The sequence below is a fragment of the Triplophysa dalaica genome, chromosome 24, assembly GCF_015846415.1.
Source record: "Triplophysa dalaica isolate WHDGS20190420 chromosome 24, ASM1584641v1, whole genome shotgun sequence".
Classification (NCBI taxonomy): domain Eukaryota; kingdom Metazoa; phylum Chordata; class Actinopteri; order Cypriniformes; family Nemacheilidae; genus Triplophysa; species Triplophysa dalaica.
The window spans coordinates 12,921,560-12,942,944 of NC_079565.1; the positions used below are offsets into that span (position 1 = coordinate 12,921,560).

General features: G+C 40.0%; 2 protein-coding genes across 2 annotated transcripts in view; one reads left to right on the plus strand and one right to left on the minus strand.

The window, feature by feature from the left end:
* ces2b (carboxylesterase 2b) overlaps nucleotides 1-21,384 on the plus strand; it is a 32,893-nt gene extending 11,509 nt beyond the window's left edge. The window contains exons 17-37 of the mRNA XM_056740288.1: nucleotides 417-570; nucleotides 1,523-1,627; nucleotides 1,768-1,866; nucleotides 1,972-2,118; nucleotides 2,209-2,286; nucleotides 2,682-2,829; nucleotides 2,964-3,113; nucleotides 5,685-5,757; nucleotides 5,940-6,100; nucleotides 11,002-11,191; nucleotides 11,353-11,491; nucleotides 16,271-16,404; nucleotides 16,641-16,794; nucleotides 17,942-18,046; nucleotides 18,145-18,246; nucleotides 18,405-18,548; nucleotides 18,705-18,782; nucleotides 18,937-19,084; nucleotides 20,458-20,607; nucleotides 20,741-20,813; nucleotides 20,900-21,384. Of these exons, the coding sequence (XP_056596266.1) occupies nucleotides 417-570; nucleotides 1,523-1,627; nucleotides 1,768-1,866; nucleotides 1,972-2,118; nucleotides 2,209-2,286; nucleotides 2,682-2,829; nucleotides 2,964-3,113; nucleotides 5,685-5,757; nucleotides 5,940-6,100; nucleotides 11,002-11,191; nucleotides 11,353-11,491; nucleotides 16,271-16,404; nucleotides 16,641-16,794; nucleotides 17,942-18,046; nucleotides 18,145-18,246; nucleotides 18,405-18,548; nucleotides 18,705-18,782; nucleotides 18,937-19,084; nucleotides 20,458-20,607; nucleotides 20,741-20,813; nucleotides 20,900-21,083 (2,716 nt within the window). The 3' untranslated portion in view covers nucleotides 21,084-21,384. The remainder of the gene's footprint in view (nucleotides 1-416; nucleotides 571-1,522; nucleotides 1,628-1,767; nucleotides 1,867-1,971; nucleotides 2,119-2,208; nucleotides 2,287-2,681; nucleotides 2,830-2,963; nucleotides 3,114-5,684; nucleotides 5,758-5,939; nucleotides 6,101-11,001; nucleotides 11,192-11,352; nucleotides 11,492-16,270; nucleotides 16,405-16,640; nucleotides 16,795-17,941; nucleotides 18,047-18,144; nucleotides 18,247-18,404; nucleotides 18,549-18,704; nucleotides 18,783-18,936; nucleotides 19,085-20,457; nucleotides 20,608-20,740; nucleotides 20,814-20,899) is intronic.
* On the minus strand, nucleotides 9,501-10,640 carry LOC130414411 (uncharacterized). Its single transcript, XM_056740289.1, has 2 exons — nucleotides 10,291-10,640; nucleotides 9,501-10,248 (listed from the first exon to the last, which is right to left on the minus strand). The coding sequence occupies exons 1-2, from the start codon at nucleotides 10,638-10,640 to the stop codon at nucleotides 9,501-9,503; spliced, it is 1,098 nt and encodes a 365-aa protein (XP_056596267.1).
* Nucleotide 21,385: the final 1 nt, after the last annotated feature.

A 21,385-nucleotide genomic window follows, 5' to 3' on the forward strand; every position in this document is an offset into this window, starting at 1 on the left:
ATGAAATCATTAATAATAAATATTCCACACCAGAGTTATTATAGTTTTGATTTTATTTAGTGTTATTAATATTTTAAATGTGCTTTTATTTTTAGAACCTTATTTTTAGGTTAATTTTTGTATATGCTTTTGTCTTTTTATGATTTATTTGTTCATTTTTTACATTGATATATAATATTAATTAATTTCTATGTTATGTTTATTATTATAATTTTAGTGCTTTAAACTTATTTCAATTCATTTTTGAGGCAACACTTCCAAAATTTTCTTTAGTAAAGTTTTTACCATAATTTTTAGGTCAATATTTGATTTGACCTCAATGAACAGAGACGTTTTCAAAGTTTTAATATTAGTAAACTAAAATAACATTGTTCCACACTCTCATATGTAGTTTTATGATGAACCTCCCCCTTTAGCACAGGAGATGAACATGCAGCAGGAAACTACGGCCTTCTGGATCAGGTGGCTGCACTTCAGTGGGTTCAGGAGAACATTCACAGCTTCGGTGGAGATCCTGGATCAGTTACCATCTTTGGAGAGTCTGCTGGAGGAGTCAGCGTGTCCTTACATGTAGGGATTCAAAATCCAGAAATATACATGAACAATATTATAAAAAAGGGACAATCGTTTATGTTCCATTTTATTGATTTTGCAGCTTCTAAAATGAGTTATATTAACCAAAGTGAATAAATTAATCCACCTTAATAAGTTGCACAACCTTAAGGTCGTATTCACACTTGACTTCATTATATTCCTATGGAGTAAACCGTGTCTTTTGAGGTTGAAGAAAAAAAATGAAAAAAAAGGCCTACATCAAGTACCTTTTTAACAGCTTACCAATGACAGAGAGCTGTTGTTTCCATAACAACATGCGAGGAGACTGATTTGTCGAAAAGGCACAAGCTTGAAAAAATAAAATGGCGTCTAAAACGCCCATTGGTGCATTGTTTTTCATAAAGGTAAGTTTAATTTTCACATTTCAATAACTTCTGATTGCATTTCTAACGAGAAATTGTGATTGGTTATTGCTTAGACGCTCTTTGTTTATAATTCAAATACACTTCCATTTCGTTGCCTATAGGTTGTCTTTCTTAGGCCCGATTCACATTTCCCGTCTAAAACTCTGCAGAAAACGCGAGCCGTGCACTTTCTCTCTTCAAATGACCCGTGGTGGATTTGTGGCACACTGAAAATTTGATCTATTTCTATCTTGATGCGCCACTGACGTGCCTAGAAAGATGTGCTCTCCCTATTTGTGCGCGCATGCCCACGCGTCTGCGTTTAAAATATCAAATATGCGTGTGGAAAAGATGCGAAATGTGAATCGGCCCGAGCTGCCTTCGAGCACAAATGCTATCTTTGATCATTGCCGGCTGCTATTTGTAACCACAATGTTGCGTTTTTTACTAAAAATGCGCCACTGTCAACTTTTTCTTGTCAAAAATGAAGTCAAGTGTGAACACGGCCTAAAGGATGCTTTATATAACAAAATTTTTAGATTCTCTCAAAATTTCTTTCATAGGTTCTTTCACCGTTGTCTACAAACCTCTTTCATAATGCCATCGCAGAGAGTGGCACAGCGGCAATGGACGCTATTATGAACCCCTACCCTCTGTTCACAGCCAAGGTAAAAGAAAAACAACAGCTCAGGTTCACTTAGGTGTGACTATACTGAAATTTGAATGTGGCTGTGATTCAAGTCATTGAGAACCTTGTATTGTGCTTGACAAATATGATTTATTTACAATATCACATGTTTCTCTTCAGGCTGTAGCCAATGCGTCTGGCTGTGGTGTTTCCAGCACAAAGGAGATTGTCGACTGTGTCAGGCAGTTGTCAGAAGAAGACATTTTGAAGATAACTCATGTTTGCATCTCTCTGTTTATCTGTCTTTCATATTGAGCTTCACTGTTTTAAGGATTATCCTGATATTTATAAACAGTTCTTGTATGTGTTTGACTTATATAACAGGAGAATCCATTGTTTCGTTTTGGAGTGACAACAGATTATCAGTTCCTTCCTAAATCGGCAGAGGAGCTTCTTCAAAGCCACAAGTTCAACAAAGTTCCTCTCATGACCGGAGTTACCAATGATGAGTGTGGATTTATGCTGCCTGATGTAAAGAAAGAATTCATTATTTTGAAATGTAAAAATGCTTCGGCTTATTAAAACATAACCCTGTGTAAATATTCTGTTTTATTCTCATAGTTCATGGCAGGTCCAGGATGGAAGGATGGCATGGACAGAGAGCACATCATACCGTTTTTGCCAATGTTTTATCCTGATGTAAGACACAAATTACTTTTGATTTTTACATACTTTATTCAGGCATATAAAAACAATGCCTTAAAGGCGTAGATCACCCCAAAACAACCCCATTGTTTCTACACACCCTCATGCTATCCAGGGTGAGAAATTTCATTTTGGGTTGAGCTATTCCTTTATAAGTGAAAGGCCTTATTCATGAAACAAGCAGGACAAAACTTGTTTATATAAATCATAAAGCCATATATTTTACATGAAGAAGCAATTTTGTTTTAACTCATTTTTACAATTTTAAAAGCATAAATATTTTGGATTGTAATTAATTATTTAATAGTTCATTTTTTGTTTATTTTCTCTTGTTTTTATTTGACATTATCATCACTTATTTATTGAGTTATTTTTATCGCCTCCTTTAGCTTCAAGATCCGTTTCTTGCTGAGCTCGTGTTAAATGAATATCTTGGCACATCCAGCGACAGGATTAAAAACCGAGATGGTTTTCGAGAAATCTTGGGCGACCTCTTTTTCAACATCCCAGCTCGCAAAACTGCGAATTGCCACAGAGGTGAGACTTTCCTCAATATTTTCTCTTCTTTGTCATTTAATGAATTGTGATTTCTATATATTTACATATTGAACTCATATTATGCATCACGACTTACATTACAAACCTGTTGAATGATTTTTTTATGATGTTAGATTCTGGTGCACCAGTATACATGTATGAATTCCAGCATCCTCCCAGTGTACTTCAAAAGAAAAGACCCAGTTTTGTTGGCTCTGATCATGGAGATGAACTTTTATTTGTCTTTGGATACTGCTTTGGAAAAGGACATATCAAACTAGAAGGTACAGTATAAATGTTGTTTTAATATAATAAAAGATTTTCAAACTAAGGGTGTGTTCATATTTGTAGTTCAGTTATTTTGGTTGTTGTGGTCCGGACCAAATAAAAAAAATGATTAAGTCATGGTTCACTTAATAATCAGACTGGCATTTTTACAGCGAACCTAAAGATATCGAACCTAACCTTGGAAAGCTTTTATGATTTATATTTTAAAACTGAATTTACCGGACATCCAAAAGCAAGCTGGTAACTCGCGAAGACCTCATGAAGTGTTTAAAGCAGTCAAACGGCGCCAGGAATTTCTCTGTTACACGCACAAGTGCAGATCTAATAAACACTCCTTTTATATTAGCAAATCACTTGATTTTTGGTTCGTATATTTGTTATCACTTCCTGTTATTGTTTCGGTGCTGCGTTCATATTTCAATCGAACTGCGCCAGTGTTCGTTTGAAAGTGGACCGAGACCCATCTTTTCAATGGTCTTGGTCCGCTTGTTTGGTGTGCACCAGAGTTCGGGTGGCGGGTTTCACACTAACACAAATAAACCGCTCTAACAGAGCAATCGCACGAGACCTTTTAATTGAACCAAACATGGCATTTGTGAACACACCCTAAATCTAATGCTGCGTCCCAATTGGCATACTCCGTAGATATTATAGAAATAGAATTACGAAGTATGTCCCAAATCTTAGTATGTTGAAAAGAGTATTCCAAAGATTCACGGATTGTCTTCTACTTGCGGTAAAAATTTGAAGTGCTGAACGATGCACACTCTAACTGCTGATATTACCCACAACTCGTACTTGTTTCAAACATATATATATATTTACATATATATATATATATATTAGTGGTGGGTATAGATTAATTTTTTTAATCTAGATTAATTCCAAGATTAATCTAGATTAATCTAGATTAAAATGGCTCATTTGAATTCTGCCGAAGGCAGAAAAGACCCAGTGTGCTACCCAAATAATGACTAAAAGTAAGTCTTTGAGAACGGGTTTCTCAAGCCAGGTGGCGCATTAGACCAGTGGCTCATCTCCTGTTTCCAAAATGCATCACAAACTGCTTGAGAAAGCTGTTCTACTATGATAATTGGTGATGAAAATTAAATTATGTTCAATAAAATGAACTTGTATTTACTTCCGCATTAGCTAAGGGATGATTTGCGTTTAGGTGGTACTTGAGACTGGAAGAGCTCCTACAGTACATTTACATTTAGTCATTTAGCAGACGCTTTTATCCAAAGCGACTTACAAAGAGTGAGGGAGCAACAAGCGATATGTCATACAGGAGCCATACATTATATACATTAGATCTCAATACAAAGTTACTGGTTTCAACTAAAGCTAGACCACTACCTGTTGAGAGAAAGTGTTTTTTTTAACCAATTCCGCATTGCACAAGGTGCAAACAACCTTAGTCTTGTCAAAGTTTCTATTGGGAAGCTTCTTAAAAATTAATATTCCCTGAAGCAAACCCGGCGGCTTCATAGCTGCATCCATGTTAGCACGTCACGTTTGATGCGGTAATTTCACAGTAACGTTATGTTGTGTTCAGACCAAACGCGAATGGCGTGTCAAGCGCGAGTGATTTATATGTTAATGCAAAGAGCCAATAGACCTACTTGCTGCGCGAATCGCGCGAATGAAGCCCTGGTTATGAGATGATGAGGCGGCTTCTGCTTCCGTGAATGACGCGAATCACGCGAGTTGAAAAATCTCGTTCTCGCCCCGTACAGTGCAGTTAAGCTGGTATTCATCCGCGCTAAAATATCAAGGTGAAAGTCATCATAGCTTGCGTAGTATAGACCCAGCTCCCAACCCAACTTTGAGAATAGATTAACGGCGACATTTTTTTTATCGCGCGATAAGAGTCTCACTGCGTTAACGGCCCACCACTAATATATATATATATATATATATTACTTATATATAAACAGTATATATTTTTATTTTAACTTGAGCCAGGTTCGGCATGGCACGTTTACAATTTCTCTATAGCTATCCTGGAGTGGACGGAGTTTAGTGACATTAAATGAAATAACTTATGTGTCACTAAATTAATAAATATAACTGTAGAGTTATTCAAAGGCCGCTTCCGTTTCCTGTTAGGAAGACCCAGTGCTTACAAATTGTTTTTCTACACACTTAAATGTATATACGTTTCCATAACAAAAACAGAACATACTTTTAGAAGTAGACGAATTGGGACACAGAGTATTTCTGAGTTGGGCAGTGTTGGCTTGCTCACTGGGAGACTGCATTTATTTATTTATTAATTAGATATTATTTATTAGAATGATCTTGCTTGTTCTATAAACACCATGCACTGTGCTGTGTTTTACCTTTTCTGTTTTTCCTGTTTGCCCCTGTAAAGCTGCTTTGGAACAATGCACATTGTGAAAAGCGCTATATCAATAAACTTGAATTGAATTGAATTGATTCAAGTTAATCTCAATATTTTACCACATTCATCTATTTCATTAGATTTGAATTGTGGATAAGATTCTGTAGATAGTCAATAGCGATAATTAAGTCCAGTGTTGTTTCCTTCTTTTATACTTTAGAGAAACTTACAGAGGAAGAACATGAACTTTGTAAAACTGTCATGGATTATTGGGGGAACTTTGCTCGCACGGGGTAAGCCATATTCGCCATGTGATAAACCAATGATACCCCATTCCTTTAATAAAAGGAACAGTTCATCAAAAAAAAAGAATATTGACAAAACCTTGTTTCTTCAAAATTTGAAAATTACTATTTATACAAATTTTTTATGCTATAACTATGAGCTCCTTTCTTTTGTTTAAAACTGGTTGCAGGTCTCCTAATGGTCCGGGTCTCACAGAATGGCCTAAATACGGAGCTGAAGCTGAATATCTCAGCATTGGACTACAACAGAAACCTGGCAAAAATCCAAAAGGAAAACATCTCACTTTCGTGACCGACAAACTTCAACAGATCATAAAAGAACGAAAGGAAGGCAAGTAATCCGTGCCAGGACCAGCCTTCAGAATCAGCCGCTTAGATGTTCATTTAAGAAGCTTATAGATTTATAATAAAACCATTGACTTTGTGCTAAGAATGGTTTAAAACATCCATACAATCTACAGGCTAAACGTCTCGGGTTACATCTGTAACCCTTGTTCCCTGAGAAGGGAACGAGACACTGCGTCGCCATGGCAACGCTTTGGGGAATGCCTCGGCGTGACCAGCTCTGAGCACGTGTTTCAACATCTTCCAGTTGTGAAACGGCGATGGTCTGCCAGAGGCCTCATAGGCAATAGAGATAGTCTCAACTATCCATCTGCTAATGGATTGCTTGGTTGCCGAAAGACCTTTCTTCGGTGAACCAAAACATACGAAGAGCTGCTGCGCTTTCCTCCAAGCCGCAGTTCTGTGTACATACGAGTCCAGTGCTCGCACTGACAAATTTAACCTTTCCTGGTCCTGGCTCCTGAAAGGTGGAGGACAGAATGCTTGCAAGGTAATGGGTCTCGGTACATTATCCATAACCTTAGGCACGTATCCTGCCCGGGGGAAAAGGAACGCCTTAACCAAACCAGGAGCAAATTCCAGGCACGTAGGGGAAACCGGCAAGGCCTGAAGATCTCCCACTCTCTTGAGAGAAGTTATAGCCATCAGGAAGACTGTCTTAAGAGTGAGAAACTTAAGAGCGACTGAATCAATCGGTTCAAAGGGAGGAGCTGACAGCCCCTCAAGAACTGTAGCCAGGTCCCAGGTAGGTACCCTAGTGTGGCTCACAGGCCTCAACCTGCGAGCACCACGAAGAAACTGTAGAACCAAGGGTCTCTACCAACAGGTATGCCCCCTAGCCGAACATGAAAGCCAGAAATGGCTGCCATATACACCTTTAAAGTAGATGGGGATAAGTCCGCAGCAAAGCGATCTTGTAGGAACTCAAGCACTGTTGAAACTGGGCAGTTTACAGGGTCCATGCGGTGAGCTGAACACCAAGTAGTGAAGACTCCCCACTTCAAGGCATAAAACTTCCTTGTAGAAGGAGCTCTGGAATTAAGTATGGTCTCCACAGCCTCAGCTGAGAGACCAGTGTCTAGAAGGCTAGCCCTCTCAGAGGCCAAACCCATAGTTTCCATAACTCCGGGCGTGGGCGATGTATCTGACCCTCCGCTTGAGAAAGGAGGTCCCTCCTCAAAGGAATCTCCCATGGAGAGTTCTCCAACAGGTCTATGATGTCTGAGAACCACACTCGGGCCGGCCAGAACGGGGCTACCAACAGTAGGTGAACTCCGTCTCTGCGCACCCTTTCCAGAACTCCCGGGAGTAGAGCGATCGGGGGAAAAGCATACAGGTGAAGCCTCGGCCACACCTGCGCCATAGCATCCAGCCCTAGAGGGGCTGGATGTGTCAGGGAAAACCAGAGCCGACAGTGCTTGTTTTCCTGAGTTGCAAAGAGGTCTAACTCTGCCTGGCCGAACCTCATCCAGATCTGCTCCACCACCTCTGGGTGGAGTCTCCATTCCCCGGGCCTTAGCCCCTGTCTCGACAGGAAGTCTGCTCCTCGGTTTAGGTGACCGGGGATATATACTGCCCTCAGGGAGAGCAGCTTCCCCTGAGACCACAGGAGGATCTGATGTGCCAACTTGTATAGTTGCCGTGACCGCAGACCCCCCTGGTGATTTATGTATGAGACCACAGCTGTGTTGTCTGTCCTGACAAGCACATGTTGGCCTCTGAGTTGTGGGGGAAAGTGTGTCAAGGCCAGAGACACTGCCATCATCTCTAGGCAATTTATGTGCCAAAATCGAAACTGGCTCTCCCATCGGTTTTGGCTCCATTGGCCTTCCATAACCGCTCCCCAACCTGTGAGTGAAACATCGGTTGTCAGTGCAACGCGCCGACAACTGCTTCCCAACACTGGTCCTTGGGAAACGAACCAAGGTTCTTTCCACATTCTCAGTGTGTGCAGGCATCTGCGTGTCACCTTGATAATGCGCAACGGGTTGCCCCTCGGGGAAAACCCTTTGGTTCTGAGCCACCACTGTAGATGTCTCATATACAGCAGGCCGACAGGAATTATGTTGGACGCAGCTGCCATGAGTCCCAACAGCCTCTGAAAAAGCTTTACCGTCAGTGATTGGCCTAGCTTTATTCTGCAAACGGCTGACAGGATTGCAACAATACGAGCAGACGCGAGCCACGCCTGCATCGTGATGGAATCCCATACCACTCCTAAAAAAGTGGTTCTCTGTACTGGAGAAAGCACACTTTTCTTGGTATTCAGCCTCAACCCTAGTTCTTTCATATGTGCGAGAACAACATCTCGATGTTGAACCGCCAGATGTTCCGATTTTGCTAGAATGAGCCAATCGTCTATGTAATTTGACACTCGAATGCCCTTCTTGCGCAGCGGAGCTAGGGCTGCATCCACGCACTTCGTGAACGTGCGTGGAGACAGAGCCAGGCCGAACGGGAGGACACGATATTGAGAAGTCTTTCCCCCGAAAGCAAATCTTAGGAACTTTCTGTGACGAGGAAAAATGGAGACGTGAAAATACGCGTCCTTTAGATCGATCGTGACAAACCAGTCGTCGTCAACATCTTGAATTTGAGTCATTGCACTGCCCGATTTAGATGTCGCAGATCTAAAATCGGACGTTATCCCCCGTCTTTTTTTGGAACAATAAAATACCGTAGGTAAAAGCCTGAGTTTCTCTCGTGAGGATGTACAAACTCTATTGCCTCCTTGCACAAGAGAGTTTTTACTTCTTGTTCCATCACCAGAGTCTGCTCGGGGCACACCTCGGTGTACAAAACTCCGTTGAAGCGGGGCTTGAAATTGGATCCGGTAACCCTGCTCTACCGTGCGCAGGACCCATTGTGACACATTTGGTAGACTTTTCCAGGCTGCTAAATGGTCGACTAAGGGTACTAGCCTCTCGGGGCCAGCCTCTGGTGATATTATTACGGGAACCGCAACGGCTCGGCAAACCTCGATTGGCAGAGCCGGCTGAACCATCTGGGGACACCGAGGAGGAACGGGCACTGTATAATGAGGTGCGAGCGCACGCTCCTCGGGGGGAAATGGGCTGTCAGGACTTTTTCTTGTTTTCCCCTTTCCTCGCCTGAATGACTGCCCTCAGGTCAGTCCTAGGTTTGTAAGGCTGCGGGTGATATTTTCTTCCTGAACCCCCATCCTTCTGGTGGGGCTTCTGACGCTCACGATAGCTAGTGGAAGCCTGTGGCTGTTCTCGCCCCGCCGCCTGTGGAGGTTGTCCGCAGCGAGGGAGATAAAGTTTAAATGCCGCAGCCTGTTTCTTAGCCTCCTCGAACCCTTCAACAACGGTGTCTACAGCGTTGCCGAAAAGGCCCGTAGGGGACAATGGGGCATCAAGAAGAAATTATTTGTCAGATGGTTTCATGTCTGACAGGTTCAACCATAAATGCCTCTCAGTGGCTACCATAGCGCCCATGGAGCGGCCCAAAGAACGGGCAGCTTCACGAGTAGCACGGAGAGAAACATCCATAGCATAACGGACGGGTTGTAAAACATCCGCCGCCACCAGTCCTGTGTCGACCAATTCACGTAGCGCATCCGCCTGATACGCCTGAAGTAGTGCCACAGAGTGTAAGCATGCCCCGGACTGCCCTGCTGCCGCATATGCCTTGCCGATTAAAGTCGATGTCACCCTGCATGGCTTTGATGGCAAGGTAGGGGCTTTTAGGGACGAAGCCGTGGATGGAGACAGATAGCTCGCAAGCGTCTGTTCTATTCTCTGCATCGCCCCGTGACCTCGTTCTTTATAGCCCTGAACATTAGAGTAAATGCAGGTCTGTGGCGTGAACACTCGTGCTGTATAAGGATGCTGCCAAGACCTACAAACCTCTTGATGCTGGTCAGAAAAGAAAGGGAGTTTGCGTCGTGTGGGCTTTGTGCTATGCTTAAGACATCGCTCGTCCATCTTATTCTCAGGACGAGCGTTCGGTTTATCTTGCGGCCACTCTATTGTCAGTTGGGCTACCGCAGCTGTCATGACTTCCACCAGATCGGCGTGTACCGAAGCAGCAAGAGGGGGAACATAATCTAACTCTCCTGCTTCGATACTAGTTATGTCTACATCCTCAGATGCAGAACATTGCAAAACCGGACTCTCTCTCTGAGCGGGAGAAACCGCAGTGCGTGCTCCCGACTCAGCAGAGAGAGAGGTGGAAGCCACGGAGGGCAAAGAGAAGCCGGAGCATGTCTCTTCAGCCTCCGTGACGTCCATCTGCGAGCCCCACGAGCGAAGTTTCCGCTCTGCCTCGGCAGAAGCGGGACCGCCACCACGCGGAGCTCGCACCTGGCCGTGCTTATCAAATAGTGCCAAGCGGGAACGGAGCGTACGCTGTGGTAAAAGTCCACAGGCTTCACAGTCAGCTCCCTCGAGCGCTGACTGTGCATGCTCCGCTCCCAGACAGACTACACAGAGATCATGCGTATCATTGCTCGTGATAAAACGCGAACAAGGAGGAGCACAATGTCTGAAACTTTTCTCTGACATGTTAGCAAACTGGCTAACCAAACACACTTCTTCACAAACACACTCACGCTGCTTTTAAACAAGAAACACACACACTACACGCAGAGCCGTTGCTGTGAAGAAAAGAGCTGACTGTTTCGGATGTTGTTTTATACCTCCTGGTCCATACGTGATCCATGACGTATCGTTTCACTACTGGACAATGTTGACACACGTGCTCAGAGCTGGTCACGCTGAGGCGTTCCCCAAAGCGTTGCCATGGCGACGCAGTGCGAGTTCCCTCGAAAGGGAACTGGAACTTTATACCCAAACAATACCAGATCACATTTACTCCAGAGTCATAGAATTGCGCCTCATATGATCTATTTGGTCTCTTGAGCAGGACCTGTAGTCCATACCAAACTAGGATCTCTAAAAGGTTCCCTTCTGAGCGTGAAAGGGAAGGAGACAATCGTGTATAGCTATCTAGGCGTACCGTTTGCTAAACCACCTGTGGGACCCCTCAGACTGGCCCGACCCCAACCTGCAGACACATGGGAGGGAGTAAGAGACGCCACCCGACAGCCACCCATGTAAGGTGTCACAAAATCTTATTTTGATAACATGATGTTGTACCCTTCACATGTTAGATGTTGTCTATGTTTTGAAGATACATATGTATTTAACTTGCATTCATTAAGTGCATTTTAAAACCTTTTTCTTTTCCACTGTTAATGGTCTCGTGTTTGTTCAGGTGTGTTCAGGACAGGGAAGGAATTTTAAGTGAACTAGAGTTTTTCTCGATGAGTCTGGAAGTTCCAGAGGTTTCAGAGGATTGCTTATACGTCAACGTTTACACTCCATCTAAACCTGGAGATAATAACAATTTACCAGTGAGTTATGAAACAATACCTGAGATCAACCAACTAAGACCTTCTGTGATGCAGATATGGTTGTTTAATTATGATTTTACTGTATATATCAACAGTGTGTTTTTAAAGATACGGTCTGTAATAAGGCCACGTAATTGTGGGTTTATGTGAAATTATATCATACGAACATTTTCAGTTTCCTGTGAAATGTGACCGGACAGCATCATTTATAAATCTTTATTATAATTTTAAAAGGGTTATAAATTTAAATTGGGGTAAGTTTTTAACACTGATAACATATGAAGAGTTTGGTTCCAAAGTGAGATAACTCCATTCCAATTAATATAAATCAAACTGCAGTTGGTTCGCTTTAATTTAAGCCTAAATTACTAGAAAATACTGCTAACTAACACAATTAATCACAGTAAAAATATGATTACATGTTAAAAGACATGATTTTTAGAGAATTTTTTAGTTTGGGAATCAAACTATTTATTGGTTCCAAAATGAATATATAATATATAACATACAGTTGAAAGAAAAAGTATGTGAACCGTTTGGGCTTACTTGGATTTCTTCATAAATTGGTCATAAAATGTGTTCTGATCTTAATCTTAGTCACAACAATAGAGAAACACAGTCTGCTTAAACTAATACCGCACAAACATTATACGTTTTCATGTTTTTATTGAACACAACATGTAAACATTCATAGTGCAGGGTGGAAAAAGTATGTGAAACCCTAGGCTAATGACTTCTCCAAGAGCTAATTGGAGCCAGGAGTCAGCCAACCTGGGGTCCAATCAATGTGATGAGATTGGATGTGTTGATTAAAGCTGGCCTGTCCAATGAAAAACACACACCTGTTATGAGTTTGCTGTTCTGAAGAAGCATTGTCTGATGTGAACCATGCCTGGCACAAAAGAGCTCTCAGATGACCTACGATCAAGAATTGTGGACTTACATAAAGCTGGAAAGGGCTACAAAAGTATATCTAAAAGCCTTGATGTCTATGTGTCCACGGTAAGACAGATTGTCTACAAATGGAGAAAGTTCAGCACTGTTGCTACACTCCCTAGGCGTGGTCGTCCTGTATAGATGACTGCAAGAGCACAGCGCAGAATGCTCAATGAGGTGAAGAAGAATCCTAGAGTGTCAGCTAAACACTTACTCAACTCAACTTTATTTATATAGCGCTTTTTACAATTTTCATTGTTACAAAGCAGCTGTACATGAGACACATTTAATACAAGTATGAATTCTAAAGCAGCCCCCCCGGCCAGGCAGATAGTGCAAAACAATATGCAAACGGTGGTGAGGAACCCAAAACTCCCATCGAGAAAAAAAACCTCAGGGGAACCCAGGCCCAACCAGGGGATTCCAGTTCCCCTCTGGCAAAAGCTGCTGCCTCTGCACAAGCTCAACAGTGCTTGCACAACAAGGCTTAATAAAAATATAAAAATTAAGGATTAAAGATTATCATTAACAATCTAATAGCATTTGAAATGTTGTAGGAAAAACAAAGTTGTCGCGTCCTTTATCCAGCTCTATCCTCTTAGCACTTGTCAGGTCACCGCTTCCCATTCTCAGCTCTGCCATCAGGTCTGGGAATGAACTGCATCCTGCGGTAACCTTGGAACAAAGAGACAAGACTGGCTGAGAGTAGAGTACTGTTCTGCACTCTTTGATGCAACAAGTAAATCATTTGTTGTTGGATGTGTTCCTGGTTCCGGTTGATCTAAATAATTCAGCCTAAATCCTCTGAGGATTAATATTATGGAAGTGTAGTGTATGCAAGATTAAAAAGATGAGTCTTTAGTCTAGATTTAAACTGACAGAGTGTGTCTGCCTCCCGGACCGTGCAGGGAAGAATATTCCAAAGTTTAGGCGCTAGATAAGAAAAGGATCTACCACCTGCACTTGATTTTGAAATTCTAGGTATTACCAACTGACAGGACCCCTTAGAGCGTAATGTACGTGGAGGTCTGTAATACAATAGAAGTTCATTCAAATACTGCGGCGCTAGACCATGTAGGGCTTTATAGGTAATAAGCAAGATCTTAAAGTTAATGCGATGCTTTATAGGTAACCAGTGCAAGGTTGACAGAACCGGGGTTATATGCTCATACTTTTTTGTACGTGTAAGAACTCGAGCTGCCGCGTTTTGAACCAGTTGCAGTTTTTGTAATAGGCCCACAGGGCAACCACCTAGAAGTGCATTACAGTAATCTAGTCTTGATGTCATGAATGCATGAATTAATTTCTCTGCATCTGACAGTGACAGCATATGACGTAATTTAGATATATTCTTAAAATGGAAAAATGCAATTTTACAGGTGTTTGCGACATGGCTTTCAAATGAAAGAGTACTGTCGAATACAACGCCAAGAGTCTTAGCTGATGACAAGGATTTTATGGAGCATCCGTCAATCGTTAAGCAATATTCTTGGTTGTTACGCATAGCAGTTTTCGGTCCAGTAAGTAACACTTCTGTTTTGTCCGAGTTTAGTAGTAAAAAACTGTTATTCATCCACATTTTTAAGTCAACTATGCAATCCTTTATTCGATGAAACTGCTGGTTTTCATGAGGCATCGAGGAAATATAAAGTTGAGTATCATCAGCATAACAGTGAAAGCTAATTCCGTGTCGCTTTATTATATCTCCTAGAGGTAGCATGTATAATGCGAAGAGCAGGGGTCCCAAGACTGAGCCATGTGGTACACCGTACTGGACTTGTGATTTGCGGGACACCTCATTGTTTATTGCTACAAATTCAAAACGGTCGGATAAATAAGACTTAAACCATTTCAATGCTATTCCGTTAATGCCGACGTAATTTTCGAGTCTATGTAGAAGTATGCTGTGGTCAATGGTGTCAAATGCAGCACTGAGGTCTAGCAGCACCAATAACGAAATACAGCCATGGTCAGACGCTAAAAGCAGATCATTTGTAACTCTGATCAAAGCAGTCTCTGTACTGTGACATGCTCGAAATCCAGACTGGAATTCATCATTAATGTCATTCCTTTGGAGGAAGGAGCATAATTGAGTTGAAACTACTTTTTCCAGAACTTTAGATATAAAAGGTAAATTCGATATTGGCCTGTAATTCCCTAGTTCTTTAGGGTCGAGTTTGGTTTTTTTTTAAAAGAGGCTTTTAAAAGGGGCTGCTTTGTTGCCTCAGGCCCTGGACGGATTACTGTCATCGATGGAAAAATGAATTCCAAAGTTTATCAAGACATTTTGCAGGAAAACTTAAGACCATCTGTCCGCCAACTGAAGCTTAACAGAGGATGGACGATGCAGCAGGACAACAACCCAAAGCATAGAAGTAAATCAACAACAGATTGGCTTCAACAGAAGAAAATACGCCTTCTGGAGTGAACCCGATTGAGATGCTGTGGCATGACCTCAAGAGAGCAATTCACACCAGACATCCCAATAATATTGCTGAACTGAAACACTTTTGTAAAGAGGAATGGTCCAAAATTTCTCCTGACCGTTGTGCAGGTCTGATCTGCAACTATAGGAAACGTTTGGTTGAGGTTATTGCTGCCAAAGGAGGGTCAATCAGTTATTAAACCCAATGGTTCACATACTTTTTCCACCCTGCACTATGAATGTTTACATGTTGTGTTCAATAAAAACATGAAAACGTATAATGTTTGTGCGGTATTAGTTTAAGCAAACTGTGTTTCTCTATTGTTGTGACTTAGATGAAGATCAGAACACATTTTATGACCAATTTATGAAGAAATCCAAGTAAGCCCAAAGGGTTCACATACTTTTTCTTTCAACTGTATATATATATATATATATATATATATATATATACGTTAATATACCTTTCCACAGTTTAATTAATATTAAACCCATCTAAACCATGAAATAGCACAGCTGTTGAAATTATGTTGTGACTTAAAGCATCCAAAATAAATGAACTCAATGTTATATTTTAGCATCGTTAAAGTACACTTTGCATTTTATCATCCAGTTTCTCGAGGTTTCAACCTGGGAGCTTTTTATACATCTATGCTGGACTCTTATGGACTCCTTTCATTTATTATTTGGTGTAGATAATCCATTTAAAAAAATCTAAAAAAAAAAAAAATGCTTGTACAATCATATTTTTGTCTACAAAAGTGATTTCAAACATCGAAACACACAACTCCAGATTAATAGATTTTTAAAATCATGAGATTTTTTTTTCAACTAATCCTAAACTTTTGATCGATAGTGTATACACCTGCCTTAAAAACATTTTTTAAATATATTTTTTTACCTTTTTACATATTGCAGCTTTAAAGATTTTTTTACTTTTACTTTATTTTTATGATTAAGAATTACATACTGTAGATAAAGGGTATGAAACTCCCTTAAATGATCAAAAGAGTGTAAATCAAGAGTACATGTCAATTTAAAATAATTGGTTGAAAACGATTGGTTTCTTTTTACAAAGAAGTACAAAACATCATTCAGTATTAGATTTTGAGTCAACACAGTATTCAGGGTGCATCATCGCCACAACTCAATAGAAAAACAAACTGAGGGAGAATGAATGCATTTTTATTTATGCTACATTGTTTTCAAGTCGAGTATAGTTGAAAAGCAATAAAATACACTTTTTTTAATTTGTAAAACCGATACATTAGATCAAATGGTATGAATATGTTTCTGCATTAGACTTTATCATCTCAGCTGTCTCATATTCCCTGCTGTTGGTCACCTATTGTGTTGACCGATGATCTTTAAGTTCCCTTAGTAGCAAACGTGACAGAAAGCTTTCTGTGTGTTCACAGGTCATGGTTTGGATTCACGGCGGAGGCCTTACTTTTGGTGCCGCCTCTTTGTATGAAGGCTCGGTTCTGTCAGCTTATGAGAATGTGGTTGTGGTGCTCGTTCAGTACAGATTGGGCTTGTTGGGATTCTTCAGGTATGTCCCAAACAAACACAGCTGATGTTTCGCACATGTTCAACGCAGGTTTAATGTCAACATCACTTTGTTCTTTACCAAGAATTAGTTTTGCCTTCAGTTATATCCACATAGAACAGCAGCTCCTTTATTATCAAATGACTTCAATAACAGTAAACATTCAGATGACTAGGTTTTGGGACAGCTGTAGTATTTTTGTTTTTCTGTATTGATTTAGATAAGACTTTGTCTTGTAGCACAGGAGATGAACATGCAGCAGGAAACTACGGCCTTCTGGATCAGGTGGCTGCACTTCAGTGGGTTCAGGAGAACATTCACAGTTTCGGTGGAGATCATGGATCAGTTACCATCTTCGGAGAGTCTGCTGGAGGAATAAGCGTTAATTTGCTTGTGTGTGTTCATTTTTTGTATATAAAGTATATTTGTAAATACACTGTAAAACTTCACTGTGGTTTGGAAGAAGGTTTGCCGGTAACCTACAGTAGATTTAAATACTTTCCTATTAGTACTGTTTCCAATTTGAGTAAAACTTTACTTTATTCAAAATCGAAACACTTTGCCTTTACTTTTGAGATTCAAAATGAAGAAGAGACTGGTATTAGCATAGCAACGCTGCAAAAATGACATTTTTCCTAAGCATTTTTTGTCTTGTCTTTTCTAGTAAAAAAATTATTAAAACGTATTAAATTACGATACATTTTCATAATAAGAAATGTGACCTAAGATATTTAGTCTTGTTATATGAAAAAAAATATTAGATAAAGTTAAGTTTTTGTTTAAAACTTTTTTTATTTTTATTAAATCTACTGTAAGTTATCGGCAAACATGTTGCAAAACTACAGCAAAGTTTTACAATGTAAGTATAAAGTGTATAAAGCAAAATTTCCTCAACAATCCAAGCAAACAGCAAGACAACAAGATCAACTAACAAACAGTATGGAGAAGGAGCCTTTTAGCTTACTGACTTTGATTTCAGCGTGTTGGTTTCGTATCATTCTTCTTCGTCAACGGCACACAGCACACTCTGTGTGGGTATTGATCCTAGTGGCCTAGTGCTTTTTTTTGCGCATGCACTGTTGTACGCGGCATGGTCTCAAAAAATCCACGTGGTCTCAAAAAATGCGTGCAGTGTGCAGATGACCTCGGAGCCTTCTTATGACGAAAATTACGTCATGCGGACAACACGCGAACGTGAATGGATGGACCATACTTCTGCCTTTATTCACCCTCATGTGGTGTATATGACACCGTCTTCTGCAGAACACAAAAGAAGCTATTTTAAAGATATTTTTCCATACACTGGAGTTCAGTCGGGTACAATGATGTTTGTGTCATTAACATTCTTCAAAATATTTTCTTTTGTGTTCTGCAGATGAAGGAAAGTCATAAAGGTTTAAAATAAGATGAATGTGAATAATTAACGTCAGAATTTTTCATTTTTATGCGAACTACCTGTTTAACTGTATTTGTTGTTTATAGTTTTGCAGATTTTGACAGTCTCTAAGAAAATCTTGAGTCGCTTCTTTTTGTTTTGAAGATGCTGTCCCCGTTGGCCTCGGGTCTGTTCCATCGTGCCATCGCAGAGAGTGGCACTGCTGTGTGGCACGGCCTTGAGACCTCCAATCCTTTAATCTTAGCTCAGGTATTGTTTATTTTCCTATTCTTCTTATATACTATTTTATTATTTATTATTTTTATTTAATAAACCTTGCTTAGTCCACACGTTGATCTACATTTCAGAATGTTGCCATATCATCGAACTGTGACGGCAGGACATCATCCAGTATTGTGGAGTGCATCATGCGCTGGTCCAGTGAGGAAGCTGAGAAATATTCCAGTCAGGTGGGAGAACGCAGGAACATGTCACATTACATCATGCTAGAGTATTCACTAAACTGCATGATCTTTATATCATACATTGAATTGAAGGAAATGTGCTCAGTCTCTTTGGCATGCGCTTTTATTTTGTTAGTTGTGTCATACGATTGTGTTGTTTCTAGTACAAAATGCTGCACTTCAGAGTTGCTGTGGATTCTTATTTCCTGCCCAAACCTATTGAGGAGATCATAGAGAAGCAAGAGTTCAGCAAAGTTCCTCTTATTACTGGCATTACTGATGATGAGTTTGGCTTTTTATTGGCCGCAGTGAGTAAACATTTAATTTATTTTATGACAGTATTAAATATCGACTGGATTTATTCTTATCCACACAGAACTGTATTGTATCAAGAGTAGGTTTAATTCGATATAATTTATACGTGTATATGTTACTTATAGATATATGACTGTTATTTCCCATAGTACTTTCAGGGTCCAGGTTGGATTGATGGCATGACAAAGGAACAAGCCACAGACGCATTGACTCTCGGGTATCCCGATGTAAGATTCAAGACAAAATTACATTTTGCATATATTTAAAATGATCATATTTTTTTTTGCAATATCATTTTGGTTTCAGTCATGACTTTCACTTTGCAACATATTCTTCTACCATCTATTTTAAAACTCTTATTATTATTATTGCTCTCAATAGCCTGATGATCGATGGATCCGCGAACTGGTGGCAAAGGAGTACATAGGTGATACCAAAGACTCCATACAAATCCGAGACAGATATAGAGAGATGATGGGAGATGTGTTTTTTAATATTCCTGCTCTCAAACTGGCCAAATACCACAGAGGTGAGAATTGATTATTTTTTTGTGTTGGACTTTATCAGTCAGATAAAGGCATATTTTTAAGAAATGGGGTAGACTGTAGAGTCTGAAGAGGCAAAATGGTTAAAGCGATTATAACACAAGCAGTTTCTGCCAATCTCATATTAATCTTGAGTACCTGTAGAGTAGTATTGCCTACTTCGTATCTTCGACGAGTCTTTAGTTTTATCACATTTATAAAAGACAGACACAGCTGTTTGATTATTTCTGAAAACAGTTCTGAACACGTAGATCCCTGGATAACTTTTGATTCAGTATACGTTGTTGTTTACATTATGCACGTACACGGTGATAGCCAACAAAAAACATACATATGACTCAGTTTCACATACGCTTCATGTCCGGCATCTTTAATTGCTGGGACTGCTCCATCTATCAGTATCAAACGTTTATATAACATTCATCACCGAAATGCAGTGAGCAAACAAATACAGCTGAACGCAGTGCCCTCTCTCTCTTGCTCCAGCTGGTTGACGTGTGTGCATGCTCCTTCTCCCGCTCTCCCAGGTTGATGCATGGGATTGCCCTTTCATCTTGCTCTCGCGGGTTGACGTGTGGGTGTGCTTATCCGGGAGAATTGTCTAATAATAGACTAAGAAAAGTTTTTACGTAAGGGAATTTCACGCTCGGAAAAACTTTCGGAAACCTATTCGAACGCTGTGGGAGTGTATCGAGCACAGAACTACTATGTCATACGTCCAACTCGTTTTTTGACAAGTTGACCATGTCAAGCATGAGAAGCCAGCAGGTATAACAGTGTAAAGATGTCAGAATGCATGAAACACTGGGGCACCTCTCCTTTAATGAAATTTACAGTATAAATGTATATAAACCTTTATTTAAAAAAATCTAAAGTATGTAAATGTGTATCCATCTGCACTTAAATGCAAGAATCATTAAGGTTAGGAAAGTAACCAAAAAATAACATTTAGACATTTGTAACGCTTTACAATAAGGTGCTGTTTGTTAAAAGTAGAAGATGTAGATGAACCAATTGTTCACAAATAGCACCTTGCCAAACATCAAACATCAAAAATAAGTAATGCAATTTATTACTTTTTGTAAATTTCTGCAACACTGTTAATTACTAAATTATAAATAAGACCATAAATCAAATATAAATAATAAAATAATATACATCCCTCAAAATAATAAAACCATAAACCCAACTATGTTATGTGAGACCAAAGTGTTAAAAAAAGTAAAAAATTATTTTTACTCTAGCCTCTACTTTTCATGTTATCTTGAAACTTGAGTATGCATCAACTTTTAGTTATGTAGTCATATTTTTAAGTCATGGTTGTTTTAAATGTTAATATTAACGCAATGCATTGTAGCTTCGGGAGTGCCTGTTTACCTGTACGAGTTTCAGGATGCTCCAAGTGTGATCAAGAAGAACAAGCCAAGTTTTGTTGGCGTCGACCACGCAGATGAGCTTTTCTTTATTCAGGGTTGCTGCTTCACAAAAGCCCATATCACGATTACCGGTAAGACAAATGTATCTGAAACATCCACCTATAAAAATACGATTTGCACTGCATCGAAAAACACTGACTTCTCCTGAAAGGTTTATAAAAAGCGGAAGATGGTCTGTCATGCTTCATGTTTTAATCCTTTAAGGTGCGTTCACAAAGGAAGATGATGAACTGTGCAGAACAGTGATGGCTTACTGGGGGAACTTTGCTCACACTGGGTAAAATATCCAGATTTCTTTACCTGAATATATATGCTCACATAATAGTGTGATTTATTGTTTCTTATGCATTTCTGGATCTCCAGGTCTCCTAATGGTCCGGGTCTCCCAGCATGGCCTGAATACGGAGCTGAAGCAGAGTATCTAGGCATCGGAGTGCAACCAAAACCTGGCAAAAACCTGAAGGCAAAACACGTCAAGTTCCTGACGGAAACACTTCCAGAGCTTGTCCGTCTCAAAGAAGAGAAAAGAGAGCATTTGGAGCTGTAGACAGATCGCTTGCCCCTATTCGTAACAAACACTATGCACTTGAAAAATACATTTAAAGGGTGATGCTGATACACAATAATTGTGATGAAGTAACTGTGATTTTGACCAAATATATAATAATAATATGATTTTACTGTAAAGGGACCACCTTAGAAGGTAACATTTTTTTTTGTATGCCATGTGTTGTGGGACTCTTTAAACAAATGTCAAGTGATTTGATCAACTGATACATTGACAAATGTTCTTATTAATCTGATTCACACGTAATAAATGTAATGTAATAAAACACAGAACCAGACAAC